Here is a 15754-nt window from a genome sequence, read left to right as displayed (position 1 = left end):
TTGTGTTTTCCAAACAGATATGCCCAAAGTCGTACGCATTACTCTTGCCTAGACGATTTCTAGACCGAAGTGTAAAAGATATGAAGTAGGTATTTTCTTACTTTAAGTCAAAGAATCTTCTTCAGGCATTTTGGTTAAATGAATTCCCCACTTGTCGAGTATGTATGATTTACAGGAAAGCAATCTGTTGTATATCTCTCTGGTATCAATTGCCAGAACGTTCCGGCGCACAGCAGAAACTAAACAGAACCCCAAAGACGAATTCTCTTACCACAACACGAGCCCGTATATTCCTTGAAAAGCAAACTGGAGAAACAAGCGCAAGATGCGTGATAGAGGCAAACAGTAAGTAATTCTAGTGACAGAGAATAAACTTCCGCTCTATATATTATTATATATATGTAGTAACCAGCGCGATAAGTTTCCCGCGGCTGACCAGGCGGAAGATACTTTGCTTGCGAGGAAGTTTACTTTTCATCGACGAACTTGAAGGGAAACTTCTAAGCCGAACTAGCTCCACCGATGCGCTCGAGTTCCACGACCAAGAGACAGCGGTGAAAAGTTTTCAGCAAAGAAAGTGAAACGAACTGGCGAGGAGAAGAAGTCGGGATCGCCGCGCCGAAAGTTGAAAACGGAATGTCGCCGCGCCACTTCGAACGCGTGTGATTGATTGCTTCCGTTTATCTAACGATCCATCGGTAACCTCTGTCACTCTGTTTCTCATCGATGCTTCGAATCTCATTTACGGGACGCTTAATAGACAATCAGCCAGCCGAAGCGGCTGGGCAAATTGTTTCGATCGACTGTCACTTCCGGCGGTATTCGAGGCTGTCGAAGATTGCCTCGTTGACGGTGTACTCATTCGATTATTTTTCACCCGTTTGTAATGGAGGCGAAACGAAAAAGACAGAGGGATGGCGGACGGCCGAAACGAGCGATATATACCAGAAATGATAAAGAAGCGAGCGTTGCGACGCCGGCGCCGGCGCCGCGTTAAATTGTTTTGTTGACTGACGTTTCCGACTCTATCAGGGAATCTCTGGGACGAAATTACCTTGTCGACGATTCGGTTATCTCCATTATTTTTCTCGTTCACGTAATCTGCTCGGCGTACGACCGATCGATGCCAAAACAATTCCGCGCGGGTACACGAAGACGCTGCAACGTAGCGCGGAGCTTCGCGAAAATTCAATAGAAAGCCACGAATGCCAACCGGAGCTTCGAGTATGTTATTGGGTCGGTTGCGGTGTAGCAATCTCGTTTAGCTGCGCACGGTTCTAAACAATATTCGGCGAATCGATCGAACATCGGTTAATTCATTTTACTGAATTTACTACCGGTGATTCGTATTATTGAATTCTCTACAGTAGACTCGGCTTACTAAATTTCCTACGGACCCTACGATTGATTTTACCGAATTTCCAGCAGTCAATTCATGTTATCGAATTTCACATAGTCAATTCATTTTACTGAATGTCCCATAATCAATTCATTTTACTGAATGTCCCATAGTCAATTCATTTTTTTAAATACATTACAGTTAATACCTTTTTATAAATTTACTGTAATCAATTTATTTTACTGAATTTATTTTTACTGAGTTAATTCATTTTACTGACCTTCATACAGTCAATTCATTTTACTGAATTTACTACAATCAATTCATGTTATCGAATTTCACATAGTCAATTCATATTATTGAATGTCCCATAGTCAATTCATGTTATCGAATTTCACATAGTCAATTCATTTTCTTAAATACATTACAGTTAATATCTTTTAATAAATTTATTACAGATCCATATTTCCTTATATTCATATTTATTTAAATGCAGGCTACCGAATAAGTAGAAACAGCGAGTAATGAGCAGATAATAAGTATAAGAATAAGTAGAAATATCGAGTAATGTGCAGACACAAGTAAATGCCGCAGTAAGTAGAAACATCGAATAATGAACAGACACCAAGTAAGTACCACAATAAGTAGAAACGGCGAGTCATGAACAGACACGTCAGACAAGTCCTTCCCTTTATATATTAAAGTGTGTAACCATATACAATAGCTATTACACTAAAGGGTCTTTTAAAATCATATTTCCATTCTCCTTATCATTACTTTATCTTACATGACTCCTGCATTTCTTTAATACTGTTCATGGCATCTCTTAACTCTCACACCTGTGGGATCCTGCTAGCCCCCCTATAACTCAGGTACCTCGGGTTCGCTAATCCCGTACTGTAGCTGCGTACACGCATACTACAGGCCCTGAGGGTACCAGACAAGTCCTACTCGCTAGCGTATCTCGACAATTTTCAAAATTGATTTCCTGGAAAATGAAGTCCTATCTAGAAGAATAGTATTCTTAGAAGAATAGAATAGTATTTTGATTGAATTTTTCTTGTAGAACGACCCTAGTGCAATGATCATGTTGTAAACGAGCTTATGGTTGAGAATTTCAATGGTAGACGGCAATGAGACCGTAAAAAGACTCCTGGGAGGTATTCCGAGGTACTTATTTGAGGACACAGTCAAGTGGGAATGCGATTGCCTGGAGGATACAAGTCACCAAATGTGTTTTTCGTCACGTATTGCTGCACTAGTCCCCAACGTTTGCACTCCACGATATGTCAAGGTCCTTAACACGTTCCCTGTCAAGCCTGCGTATGCACAGACGAAACAGTTGCTGCGATAGAGTACATAGGGTTCAGAAACAACACTTTACAGTCACTCAAAAATTGTTTATATCGCTGTCGAATATATCTACTCGAAGATATTGGAGTCTTAACTGTTTAACATTGTGATAAATAATAGTGATCTCGTGCGTAAAAAATACAAATGAAAGAGAAATCTTTCACAGTGTTAGGTCAATGATAATATAATTTTAATTTGTAAAGATCAAAATATTCATTTACCTGTACGAAAATAAGTAGGAGGAAAGTAAAATATTTGTGTTTATAAATGAAGATCAACTAGGAATAATTCAAAATATTTAAAAATTACAAGGCTTTTATTTAGAAAAGTCATGATTTCGACAAATGTATAAATATAATATAATGTAATATTAGAAATCATTTCTGAATTTATCAAAAATACAGTTGGTCTAAAAAAAGTAAAATGAGAAAATATACATAGTGCTGACAACATAAATCCTATCATCTTAACGATATCAAAAGAACCTATAGAATTTTGTGTTTTAGTAACAAAATACGAATGTCACCCTAGTCACGCTACCCATATTAACACAAACATATCGTATCAATGATATAAATCGATTACATTCCACAGTGTTTGCGTTATCGAAAAAACAGAATCCTAAAATCCTTTCGAAATATCCTTTACATCACGTTTCACGCGAATCTGAAAACTCTTTCTAGTTTTGGCCATTATTTTCGGATATTCTGGCCCATTGTGCGGCGTGAAAAGTAGTCGCTCGTGGTCGAAGCGTCAAAACAATACCGAGCACGGTTCAGTAAAAACAACCTGGTAAAAGTTCGGCCAGCTTGTTTTTGTCTTTGCTGCTACCGATCCCTCGAGTCGACGGGTAGCTCGAGATGAAACTGCGGGAGCAGCGGCGGGGGAGGCGACTCTGTTTTCAAGTATCCCTAACGTAGATTTATTCAGAAAGGATGACGGCACTGTACTTTGATTCTTGCTTGAATCTTACGCTCGTCGCCTTGACGAAGCTGCATTTCTCAGCGAAAGAGTAACAAACGAGGTGCACAGGGAATTGCGATAGCGAACATGTCGATGAGACTAGACAGTCAAATTGCTTCGTGACAAAGTCTCCTTTGGGAATTAATTCCAAGCGAACGAACGCCAGGCCCGACTTTTCCTTTGACACGGTGTTTATACATATCATAATGACTGAGAGGAATTTTATTTAGTCGCGTGCATGTGTGTTAAAAATGGCGTGAACGCAGTTTATTAAACAATGAATGTTAGAAAGTCCTGTGAGTTTTGCAGTGATCTTTAAAAAAGACATATTTTCTTGTTTAGTTTACTGTGATAAATTTGAGTGTCTAGGTTTTCGAATCGATTCTGTTCTGGAATGTATTTCTCCATTTATTATTCTCTTGTAATAGTGATTCTCCTCTAATAGAAAATAATAAATAAATATATGAGGCCTTGAGAACCAGAGTGACCTAAGTAAGATTTTCTTAAAAATTGAGTTATGTTGACGTATGTTTAATTTCCTCAATCATTAACAGATGGCAACATAGAAATAATTAAATGAAAATCACAGCTTCCAATTTCTCTTTATAACTCAGTATCATCATTTTTGTAGATAGACTACTCTGCTTCTCATGGCCTCATATGTATTTTCATGCCAATATTGGCTTTTCATACAACAGTCCAAAACAGAAAAGGTCCTTTCAAATTATGTTCACGTCTCGACAAGTCTAGATCTCCCACGGTTCAGATTACGTCAAGTAAATACGCTTTTCTCATTAATCCAATGTCCAATCGAACCCAAAAAAATATATCGCGTTTCTGGTTATTCGAATTCAGTTCGGCAAATATTCGAATCGCTGGAGTGTTCGAATCCAGATAAACCGAACGAGCAGTTCCAGCCGTTGTTACGGGCTTGTTGGCGTCCAAGGTATTTCGAGAGTGTTTTTAAGGCAGACAGTGCGACGCTTTTTCACTTTCGCAAGTTTTATGAGTGGGTCAAGGGCTGAAACCGGCCGTGACATAAGCCATGCATTCTCCGAGCCAGTTGGCGCCAAGCAATATCGCTGGTGATTTGCAGTGGCGTCGTTATCGAGTATCAAACGACACTGTTGAGTCGAGGTAAGGGGTTGGAAATATGGTCGTAACGATCAGGAATAAGGATTTTATTCCAGGACCTCTTGGTTATGGAGCAGGGGCGTTAAGGACGCCTTCTGTTAAGGGAGTTGGGTGAAACCGCACCGCACTTACCCCAGAAACGCGACGTTTTGTCTTTTAACAAAAGGGCGTCTCTTAGACTGGCACTTTGTAAATGGAATCAGAGTGGAATTTCAAAAAACGAGGAAAATAAATAAACTATTGGATTCTAGTCATTGTTATGAAAGAAAAAGCATAATGGCTGACAAAGTGTTCCACGTTTCGAAATAAATCTTTGATATTTATAAAAATATCCCTTTAGTATTTATAAATGTGGTATAAACAAATGTTTATTTGATCAAATATCCAAAGCAGAGTGTAATATCGACGATGCATTTGGATAAGATACTAAACTTACAAGTAGATAAATAGAAGATCTCCTTGCACTCATAGTCCCTCACTTGTTCCTCAACACAAATAAATAATCGTGAAAATGTCTACGAGGCTAAAATTTTGTCCCTATACAATTAGAAATTATACAATTCAACATGTGCGGTAGTAGGGGTGACTGGTAAAAATGTTTAGTAATAAGTAGACTGCGGATCTTTATGCATTTACAGGAAATTCGAATGTGCAAGAAACTACAAAATGCAAACAATATGCAAGAATATGAAAAAGATTGAAAATAAAGTTCATGTTATAATATCTGTAGAATAAAATAAATTCCTATTTAGGTTCAATTTTTGTGGGCACGTTCGCGAAGATTTTATTTTGCATAAAGATCCGCAGTCTAGTGATAAGAACAGGTTTTGTGTAATGCAATTACTACATAGAATAATCTATATATTACTTATTTTCGCAACCTCTTTAAAATTGACCAACCCTACCCAGATTTATTTCCTTCAACACCTCATCTTCGGAATTAATTTACTTCGTTTCTTAAATCCTTGTCACCCATACTCGACATCGTAATTCTTTCCACCACTCTAACAGTATTCCTCCAAACGATTACCTTATCGCGACACGATCGTTCCCGACACATTTCGTTTAGAAAATCGTGACTGAAACCAGGGTTCGAAAAAAAATTAGAGCCAGCACCTACGGATCGTAAGAAATTGTTCCCCGGACCGTAAGAACAAGTGTTCGCCGAAGGGAAAGGTATAGGTACAAGGGAACGTTTGTTCAATTTCTACGAGCGAACGAGAGAGGGATAAAAGCGGCGGAGAATTGCGAAATGCTTGGCCCGCATTCGCAGTAGTTCCAGCCGTCCATTGTCCGCGGGCACAATGGGAATCTTTCTAGCAACGCTTGTTGCTCCGATGGTGGCTGACTAAACTTTGCCCGTCGACCACGTGCGTCCTGCACACCCCGCAATTTCGCGCACAAACGGACAAGCATACAGAGGTACAACAGAGGAAAAAGGAGGCAGAAATACGTAGAGACGGGACGTGTCAGTCGGTGTCCCTACAAGCACACTGGGATTCGTCTGGGGATAGGTCAATCAATGACCTATTTAAAGCGCCTTCAGACCGACCTCGCGCGATCTACCACTACCACCGACCGAGAGACTTCGAATCTGCATACACACTCGTCCCTTGGTAATCATATTATCTTATTTTCTTCTCGTGTCATATGCACGACACGAGGTATTTGACCCGATCTGGCTGGGACAAAAGTCGATTCTGTCGAGCTCGCTCCAAATAAAAATTGGTTCCTGGTATTTTGTGGAAGGTTGTCATTTTTATTTTTATTTTAACCGTACCGTGCCAGGTGATCCGACCGATTGAAACGTCGTTGTTTGTAATTGGGCAAGTCTTTTTTGGTATTTTTCGGGGAATTTTTGGTGTAGCAAACTCTGCTAGTGATTACTAGACTGCGGATCTTTGGGCGAAATATTGGGTTGTCCAGAAAGTTTATGCCTGTAGATTTAAAAAAAATTCAAAAGCATATTTGAATTTTGACGTATATTTATTGAATTATGTATGTACCATTTTGTTCCACAACCTTTTACAAGGTGTTCCGCAATCTCTTAAGAAATGTACACATTTTATTGGTTTTCAGCCATTCCGATATATTCAGACCTGACTTTTCAGACAGCCCAATAAAATCTTTGCAAACGTATTTACAAAAGTTAAACGAAAATTGAACCTAGATAAGAATTTATTTTACTCTGCAAACATCCTTCTTGACATACTTCTTGTACCTTCAAATCTTGTATAAATGCATAAAAATTCGCAGTCTCGTGATTAATTATAATGTTCTAAAGCAGATAAGTGAACATATATTTCAAAAATTTTAACTATGATTGGACTCATTTTAACCTAGTTGGGATCCTTTGAAAAAAGTAATTTCGTACTCAGTTTTAAAGGCTGTATCAACATTGTTAAATAATCTCATTGTCATACCCAAATATTAGTATTGGACGAAAGGTTTTAACTTTATAATAAATAATACATAAGATTAGCAACATAATTCAATCACAGATTTTCTTGGAACTTGCTGCTAGGAGGATTTTGGGGTTGGTGATTGCGAATGGAGAGTTCAGAATACTAAATTCAAAATGCCGGACCTCCAAGTGTTATCTAAAAATATACTTCATAGTCATTGTCAATTTGTACTAGAAATTTTATACCTATCGTGTTACTTTGAAAACAGAATCTCCCTAAGTCATCAACGTGTACATGTTACTTTGATAGTAAAAGTATTATTTAAATTTAAAGCAATGTTTAATAAAAATTTATATGTAAGTAGTTGATAGTTATATTTCATAGATCTGTGTATATTTTGAATCATTAAAATAATTAAAAATACCTAAGTGCTTTAATACAAACAAAATAAGATATTTCTTAGTAATTGTTTCCAATACCTCAAAATACCATAAATAATTAGTTAAACATGAAATATTATTTCGTTTAGCGAAATCACACCGCTGTGCATCATTTCGTAATTCGTGGTACAATCAGAAAGCATTCGATGATTCTTCAACTAAAAATAAGTCTCGGGTGTACAGTAAACTGTATTTGCAGACTTCGTTATCGAAATAATCAATTTTAACACTCGAACTTGATTTAGTGGGTCTCGTTAGGCATCTTTTCTTGACAACGAGAGTATTTTGTATAGAATATTGCATTCCGATATTCGGAATACTTGGTAATATGCTGTGTCTATTATACTGAACTTTGTTCGATGTGTCCTATATATTTTTATTATCCACTCCATTTGCTGTCGCGTCCATTTTTGTGTTTCTGGGTTATCTACAAAATGGTTACGAACGCAGCTAATTATCCGTTAAATAAATGAACAATGAATAACGTCGTTCATGGTCCACCGAGCATAAAATTCGGAATCGAGAAAATGTCAATAAGAGAAAGCATAATATGAAACGAAATATGTCAACAAATAACTTACAATGCTCAGACGTCGAAAAATGTAAGTGTCGAAGTATTACGGTACAAAAAATAAATATATATAAAAGAAATACTGTGGTTGTTTGTTAAATGAATCATAGGCTTCTAACACGTTGATGTATAATATGTACAAAAATAATATTTTGCATGAATATTTTTTTAATAATTGATCACAAATTAACTCATATACCTAAATTAATGATAAAAAAAAAAAAGTAATTGCACATTTGTGGACTTACATTTTAGTTGTGATAAATATACTTTTTCAATAAATAAAATAAATCAAACAAAGTACAAACTAAATACTACTTAAAGAAAAACTTTAGATTTATAAATAGTACAAAGTTTAACTTCTTCGTTAATTTGTAATTAATCATTTTTCACTTTAGATGGTATAGAACATGCGTAGAAATGCAACCGATTAAATTTAGGCACAATTCCGGCTACCATCCCCCCTGTAAATAGGCAACTACCCCTCTCGTCTATAAACTAGCCTTACGCTTCGTCTCTACATTCATGTGTCTATGGTTTAATTTGATTCACGGTCGCGAAAGTGACCTCGGGCGGTCGATTGAGTTTGATCAAACTATAGCTGTTAAAAGTTATGAATTGTTCGTGACGTCTAAACATTACCACCGGGATGTAAAACGTTTACTATATCTCCTTCGATAAGCATACTTGATTTGCAGTCCCTAATCTATAAAGTACATGTAGATCAGTGCAATCAAATTAATATCTAAATAAATAACGTTAAGTATATCATTAATACAAAATATCTGTTGCACATGCTTATGTCTTCGTTTAAACATTTGATTCGCATATTTTATCAAATTTCAGGCATAAACTCGTTGCTACCTTTTTTATCTTTTATCACGAGCAACCATAACGATTGTCGATAGATTTATTCTACACAACAACTTGCAGATATTACGAATAACGCTCAGGTACAGAAAATTAAGGTCACCATCGTAATTCGATATTTATTGGAGATTTTAAAAATCGACTTAAGCCATCGCGTTCCATGCAAAAATAGTGAAACTATTCTCCTACGCCATTCGTTTACAAGAAGAATGCTGGATATCAACAATGTAAACATCCTGTATATCTGTTGAGACGTGATTTGTTTCGAGGAATAGAGAAAAATTTATCAGACCATAAATTTTGGTGGAACATGATCATGTCTAATACATTCCACTGAACGATATTAGGTAACTAGAAAAAATGTTTAAACAGCTCTTCAATTAAAACAATCAAACTTGCAACTGTAAGATTAACTTCAAAGAAAATGTAGGTCGAACGATAGATAATGCATTAGAAGATCGTAACAAAAATATGGTGAAATTATTTTCTTATTTTTGTTATAACTGTATGTAACAAAATTAAATCTATATATATATATTTGAAAAATGAATAACGAGTAATGTTTTATTCGAGAGTTTCTTCTTTCACTAAAAGTTTTATTGGGATGAAACTTTACTCGTCACCCTAAACACCGTAAATAACGAATAACGATTTTCTGAATAAATATATATATATATTAATTATTATTTTATTTATATATATATAGTAATGAATTACGACTGATGTTTTATTCGTGAGTCCCTTCTTCCAGTAAAGGTTTTATTCGGATGAAACTTTATACTCGCTATATGTATATATCAGTGTTTAGGGTAGCGAGTATAAAGTTTCATCCGAATAAAACCTTTACTGGAAGAAGGGACTCACGAATAAAACATCAGTCGTAATTCATTACTCGTTTTTCAAATAACAACTATTTAATAGAAACACTATTCCTTATGTACGCACGTGTTTGTAGTGTGTGGAATACCGTGAATTGCATTTGTGAGCTGCTTGCGATATTTCTGCGGTTTCTTTCATGTATTTGTGTAGAATGTATAATTTTTATGTAGTTTACGTAATACTTTTACGTTTGTGTGCTATCCCTGTCATTTTTGTGCGATACTTGCCACATGTGTGCAATATACAGTAATCTTTTTATAGATTATATGGAATCTTTCATACTTATATATGAAACATGTGATTCGTGTGACGTGTCTATACGATTTTTGTGTAGATTCTTTGTAGTTTATGGGGTTCGTTCACATATTATACGTGGAATATGTGGTTTGTGCATGTACCCGTATGATATTCATCGTATTTCCATGAAATGAAAAGACACAGTACAACGTTCGTTAAATTTTTGCGTAGAACCTGCTCTTAATCCCGTTTACGTAATATTGTATCTCCCTACCACACAAAAATCACATACAATCGCCACATTACCACACATGCACACCACGAAAACGCGAGTTCGTACCTAAAGGATTTTATATTTCCCGTTTAAAAAGCGAATAAATCCTTTCTACGAAAATACAACGTGAACCCTCGGAGGAAACGACCTTGAAAAAGCTTCGAGACTCGCGGTGAAAATCCATCGCCAGCCCCCGCGAACGAAAAAGCGGAAATCCAATTTGGTCCGAAAGAAATTTCACCGAACACGCGCGATTTCGTGTTCACGGTACGAAGACGATAAATTCCAAAACGGAGATGTATGCGGGAACTTTACGTCAGGCATGGCCAAGCTAGAGACTTACCTATTCCGTCACGCGAGGTGGAATAATTTTAACGCGAAAGCCATAAATCGCTGGCACGCGTGCTGTACCTTGTACTCGTCGCGATGAAGCCCCGTACACGAGCTACTCGGGATAGAAATATTAATATCACCGTTTCTAGACGACAGAGCCGTCGTTCCGTTCCAAAAGGATATGGATTAGTGATGAGCGCCAGACACCAGTTGCGCGGCCGTGTACTCTGGTCGAGGTATCGCATGACAACCGGCACGAAACCAGGATAGGGTAGCTCGTCGCCCTCTTCCTCGTCGTCTTCGTCGTCGTCGTCATCGTCGTCGTCCTCCTCCTCGGCGAGGACACGTCTGACAGTCGACTGGCCACCCCCGTCCTCGTCCTCGTCGTCCTCGAGATCGCTGAGTTCGGCAACGTCGCTGTCCGAGCCCTGTTCGCCGTTCGTTTTCGCCGCCGAGCGGTACCGATATCCTTGGGGGTAGTGCGACGACATGCTTCTCAAGCTGAACCTCGACCTCCTATCCTGGTAGCTGACGCGAGGGTCCGTTTAACGCCAGGCGAACTGGCCAGGTGCTCTCCGGAGAAGGTCACTGGAAGATTGATCACCGGGTAGAGTTTTCCTGAGTAGCTGTCGAGTAGCGAAGGTCGACGCCGTTGCTCCAAGCGACGAGATCAGCCGCGAGTGTAACACCGACATCGAGGACACTGTCTATCGGTTTTGGTCAATCTTTTCAGCTCGATCACACCTGAACCTCGGTCGACACGAACGCGTTTCGCTCCACCAGAGACATTTATCGCGGGCTTTGTCCACGGTCTCGGGATCGAACAAGTCGTCGCACGTCCACTGGCCGCATTTTCCGCTGAAGCGATATAGCGGTGAAATCCAGGTGCGTAGCCTCGCGCTTGCCCAGTCCCTCTCACCTGCAGTTCTCACCTTCGGGTGCCCTCTTCGGTGTCGCGAGCTCGGAGCTCACCTGCTACCAGGTTGGCTCGCGCTCAAGCGGACGCGGCCGTACGGTAGCTCCTCGACGTCGGGGCACATCGAGGAACCTGAACGCGACGCGACGCGACGCGACACCACCTGGAGCACCGGTCCTCGGAAACACCTGGCTGACTCGGCTGAGAACGGTCGCGAGTTGTTGCACCAAGATGGAAAGCGAAACGCGTGAGCGGCGCGTGGCGTGTCGCGTGGCTCCCCGTTAAGGAGTCGTGTCGGGAACTGGCCTCCGCCGAAAACTATCCCCGTCCGTTGGTAACTCATACACTGATCGTGCGCAACGCGCCTCGTCTATTCGAATCGTTTCTCTCTGGAGGAAAATACACGGAGAACTGCGCCCCTTGTATCAATTACCCGTGAACGTACGCCTCGACGGCGCCCGGTGCAGCGTCGACCGGTGACTGAAAAAAACGTCGAACATCCTTGTCGACAAAACTGAACGCATGCGCGACCCCTCCGTCTACACCTCCCTCGCTCATCCGCTTCATGACCTCCTGCATCCTCCCTCGAGAAGATCTGGAGATCCTCCTACTCCGCTCTCCGCCGCCTTCCTCTTCCTCCTCCTCATTACTCTGCCCCCTTCGTTCGTTCGCGGACACCACTCCAAGTGGAAGGCAGGAAAAGGGAAGAGATAACCAGAAGAGATGCCGACGAAAATGCTGCCTCCGGATGCTGCTCCTACGGATCTATTCGATTTCGACTTTCGCGTCGATCGAGCGCGATGCTCTTCTTTTCTCTGCAAAAGGTGACGTACGATAGGTGATTAGACCTCGAGATCGCGGACCAAGGTACTTATTTATTCGACAGTGTTTGTAGTTTTTATATAGCGAAATTCGCGAAGTAGAGACGAAGGTAGGTGTCTTTTAGGATCACCCTGTTGTGCAAGAGCATGGGGTTGTGGTGCTACGTGTGCCGAAGGGGATGAAAACCTCTTTACTAGATTCGAGAGTTTCTAGTTGGGCCATAAATTAAAACTCTTTTAATAATGGAACATTATTGACTTGCATGCTTTTTATCGAGGAATATGCGCTAGCCAAAGTTATGTTTAATTTGATTTTCCTTTTACGATAAAAGAATACATGTTATGTAAGACTGATGTATGAAGGCTTTTCAAAAAGAGCTTTATGATTATGATTTAACGCTAAGCCTGCCAAGCAGGTCACTTTGAGCCGTGTACTTCAAAGTTCTTCTTGAAATCATTCAATTGTTAATAATGGTTTTAGCCAACTTTTGGAGACAACTATTGTAATAGAGAATCAATTTTATTGGTAAATTAGTTTGTTCCTCCTTGCTTTAATTACAAAGATGCATGTATGTATGTATGAGAAATATGCATTGACCTCGATTGTTATAGTCATAATAAAACATATGGACCTTCTCTGAAGGGAGGAGGGTGGAAATAAAAAAATATTCTAACACAAGACGAAAGAGTTGAGTGTAGCAGGAAAGGCTGGGAACCACTACTATAGATTAAGTAACATGATATCTAATTATGTAATGTGTTAATGATTTTATGCTATTATAATTATTTATCTACCTGTACAGATACATGCATAAAAAGAAACGATTTTTTAAAGTGAAATAGCTGTTTACTTGCCTCACCTACGTGATGGCCAATATTGCAGCAATATTACACTTCCGTGTAGGTAAATATATAAGGCACAGAATATACGTAACTTCGTTTATGCATGAAAAAAAGATCTGTTACATTCTTAAAATGAGTTTCTTCTGTGGCAGTAAGACGACATAAACAAAGCTTAAAGTATTGATAAGATTGGCCAATAGATAAATAATAAAAGCTTGAAACGCTTTGAAAATGGGGTCTTTTAATTCCATCGTACTTGAAGAGCGACTCCTGTACACTATGTCTTTGTTATAGCACTAAAGTAAAGAAACCACACGAACTCGAGTCAGGAGAGTAATGAGGCCATTCCGTGGCGTTAGGGTAATGGTTCGGATAGCCCAGCGTAACCACATTATTGCCAAATTGCTGATTAATAGCTTCCAAAACCTTTCGTGGCCTCCATAGAGGCGCGCCATCTTGTATAAACCAACAACCATTTGTAATTTCTAAGTTCTTCCTTTGATGTAGTAGCTTCGGTCGCGCCTCTGCGATCCTACGAATGCGACCTCGAAATACCAGGCTATAATTTTCAAAATGAGATAAATAAATTTCCTTTTTAACAATAAATAAACTTCAAAATTAAATGTTGATTATAACTAGCGAACAGTCGAATACGATTAGCTCGGAGAAATTATAAACGACTGATTTATTGTTAGCAAGAATAATTTCTTGACAACTCTTGTTCTATTTGAGATAATAGGCAATTTTAGACATTAACAAGCGTGTTAAGTAAAAATTGGTCCTTAACTAAGTAAAAAAAGATGTTTATCTGAATAGGCATTTAAAGTAGAAATAATATTGATGCGCACTTATAGTCGTGATTAGACAAGAAACTACAAAATACAAACAATATGCGAAAATATGAAAAGAATTGAAAACAAAGTTTATGTTTATAAAATTTCCAGAATAAAATAAATTCCTATTTAGGTTCAATTTTTATGGGCACGTTCGTGAAGATTTTATTTTACATAAAGATCCGCAGTCTAGTCATGATCATTGTTGGAAACATCTTTTTATTTACTTTATCACTTTAAACAAATGTCCGTTTCTCGATTCGTCTATTCATGTGTAAACTTTACCTTCTCTCAACATCTATAATCGCTGGTTACAAATGTAATTCGTGAATACTAATTATAACCCGACAATTATCAGTGATCACTACAAAGCTAACAGCTGGCTACCTCTGTCTCTTTTTGTCGAGCAGTCGACGGCGCGCGACGTGATGTTTTATGGCTGTATACAACCGTTCGTCTACACGCATATGCCTACAGAATAGTGACTTCTGGTAGCAATTTGCAAAATCCATCCTGAAGAAGAATATGAATGTAAGTGAGAGTAAATGAATCATTTTTTATTTAAAGAATGCAAAGAATATAAATAATTGCGTAATCAGTAGTTCATAACATTCCTGGCTTATTCCAAGCTTCGGATGTCTCATTTTCGAACGAGATATAAAATAAATGTATAGCATTTATTAAAACATTCTGAAACGAGTATAAAATATACATGTAATAAATAGAGTTAGCATAAGCATTCCAAATATTCCAAGCGTTCAATTAAAATATAATATTTAGTATTTGTCACTTTCACTTATTATACAAAATTCAAAAGTCGATTGATTACCAAAATTGTATCCTCTTGGACGAACAAAGACAATAGCGAACCATTGTCTGATTGGCTTGAAGATGTATTTTAACGCGTTGACCGCCGCGCAAGTTTTCCATGACGTTTGCTTAAACTATTATGTAAAAAATAGAAATATTCAACAGTTGGTTGAGTCATTCTTATTTCTAGCATTTGTAGCGATAGTAACTTGATTGGAAAGTTTGCAAGTTTCTTTTTTATTAGATGCAAGCGTTCTAAAAATACATTGGAAGTTTGGAAGCATCGGTCATCGGTGGGCCAACATGGCGGTCATTGTGGTAAAAGCTCGAAAACTGTAGAAAAGATTTTGCACGTGTTACAGGTTAAGATTTCCTAGAGCTAAAATTCAACAAATCTCCGTTCCGGCTTCCTTCCCACTTTCTCCTCTCATCTGCCCGATTCGTCCTCTCTTTTCCTCTAGTGGTTTATGTACCGCGTCTATTTTCGGTTGGAATTCGACACGAGATTTTGCGGTAGGCATCGCACTACACCGCTCTCGACAAAAGTCTGTCGATGATCAAAAACCACCACGCAGGAAAAGATTATCCGCTGGCGCAGATTGCCAACGGTTTATTCGAGATTTTAAATGTGTTCTGCCATTAACCTTAATGGACTCGCGAGCCTGACGGAAATCGAATGTCGAGTATCTGAAACGTTCGAGAAGAAAACATTATCGCGCATTAACAATTACAT

General features: G+C 38.6%; 2 protein-coding genes across 2 annotated transcripts in view; both read right to left on the bottom strand.

Moving 5' to 3' along the window:
• Window positions 1–12175, bottom strand: part of LOC128874572 (voltage-dependent T-type calcium channel subunit alpha-1G) — a 98528-nt gene extending 86353 nt beyond the window's left edge. Inside the window, exon 1 of the mRNA XM_054119410.1 lies at window positions 10983–12175. Within this exon, the coding sequence (XP_053975385.1) occupies window positions 10983–11289 (307 nt within the window). The 5' untranslated portion in view covers window positions 11290–12175. The remainder of the gene's footprint in view (window positions 1–10982) is intronic.
• A 1400-nt stretch (window positions 12176–13575) lies between these two features.
• Window positions 13576–15648, bottom strand: LOC128875783 (uncharacterized). Its single transcript, XM_054121668.1, has 3 exons — window positions 15041–15648; window positions 14599–14724; window positions 13576–13937 (listed from the first exon to the last, which is right to left on the bottom strand). Exons 1-3 carry the CDS (start codon window positions 15139–15141, stop codon window positions 13667–13669), a joined length of 498 nt encoding a protein of 165 aa, XP_053977643.1. The 5' UTR covers window positions 15142–15648; the 3' UTR covers window positions 13576–13666.
• Window positions 15649–15754: the final 106 nt, after the last annotated feature.

This window comes from Hylaeus volcanicus, chromosome 4, assembly GCF_026283585.1.
Source record: "Hylaeus volcanicus isolate JK05 chromosome 4, UHH_iyHylVolc1.0_haploid, whole genome shotgun sequence".
Classification (NCBI taxonomy): Eukaryota; Metazoa; Arthropoda; class Insecta; order Hymenoptera; family Colletidae; genus Hylaeus; species Hylaeus volcanicus.
This window is presented reverse-complemented; position numbering and strand designations above follow the sequence as displayed.

Coding starts and splice junctions, on each gene's coding strand:
- LOC128875783 (XM_054121668.1), bottom strand. CDS start 15,141: ATGGAAAACTTGCGCGGCGGTCAACGCGTTAAAATACATCTTCAAGCC. Junction 14,725..15,040: donor TCCAAGAGGATACAATTTTG/GTAATCAATCGA, acceptor ATTCTTCTTCAG/GATGGATTTTGCAAATTGCT. Junction 13,938..14,598: donor CTCGACAAAAAGAGACAGAG/GTAGCCAGCTGT, acceptor TGAAAATTATAG/CCTGGTATTTCGAGGTCGCA.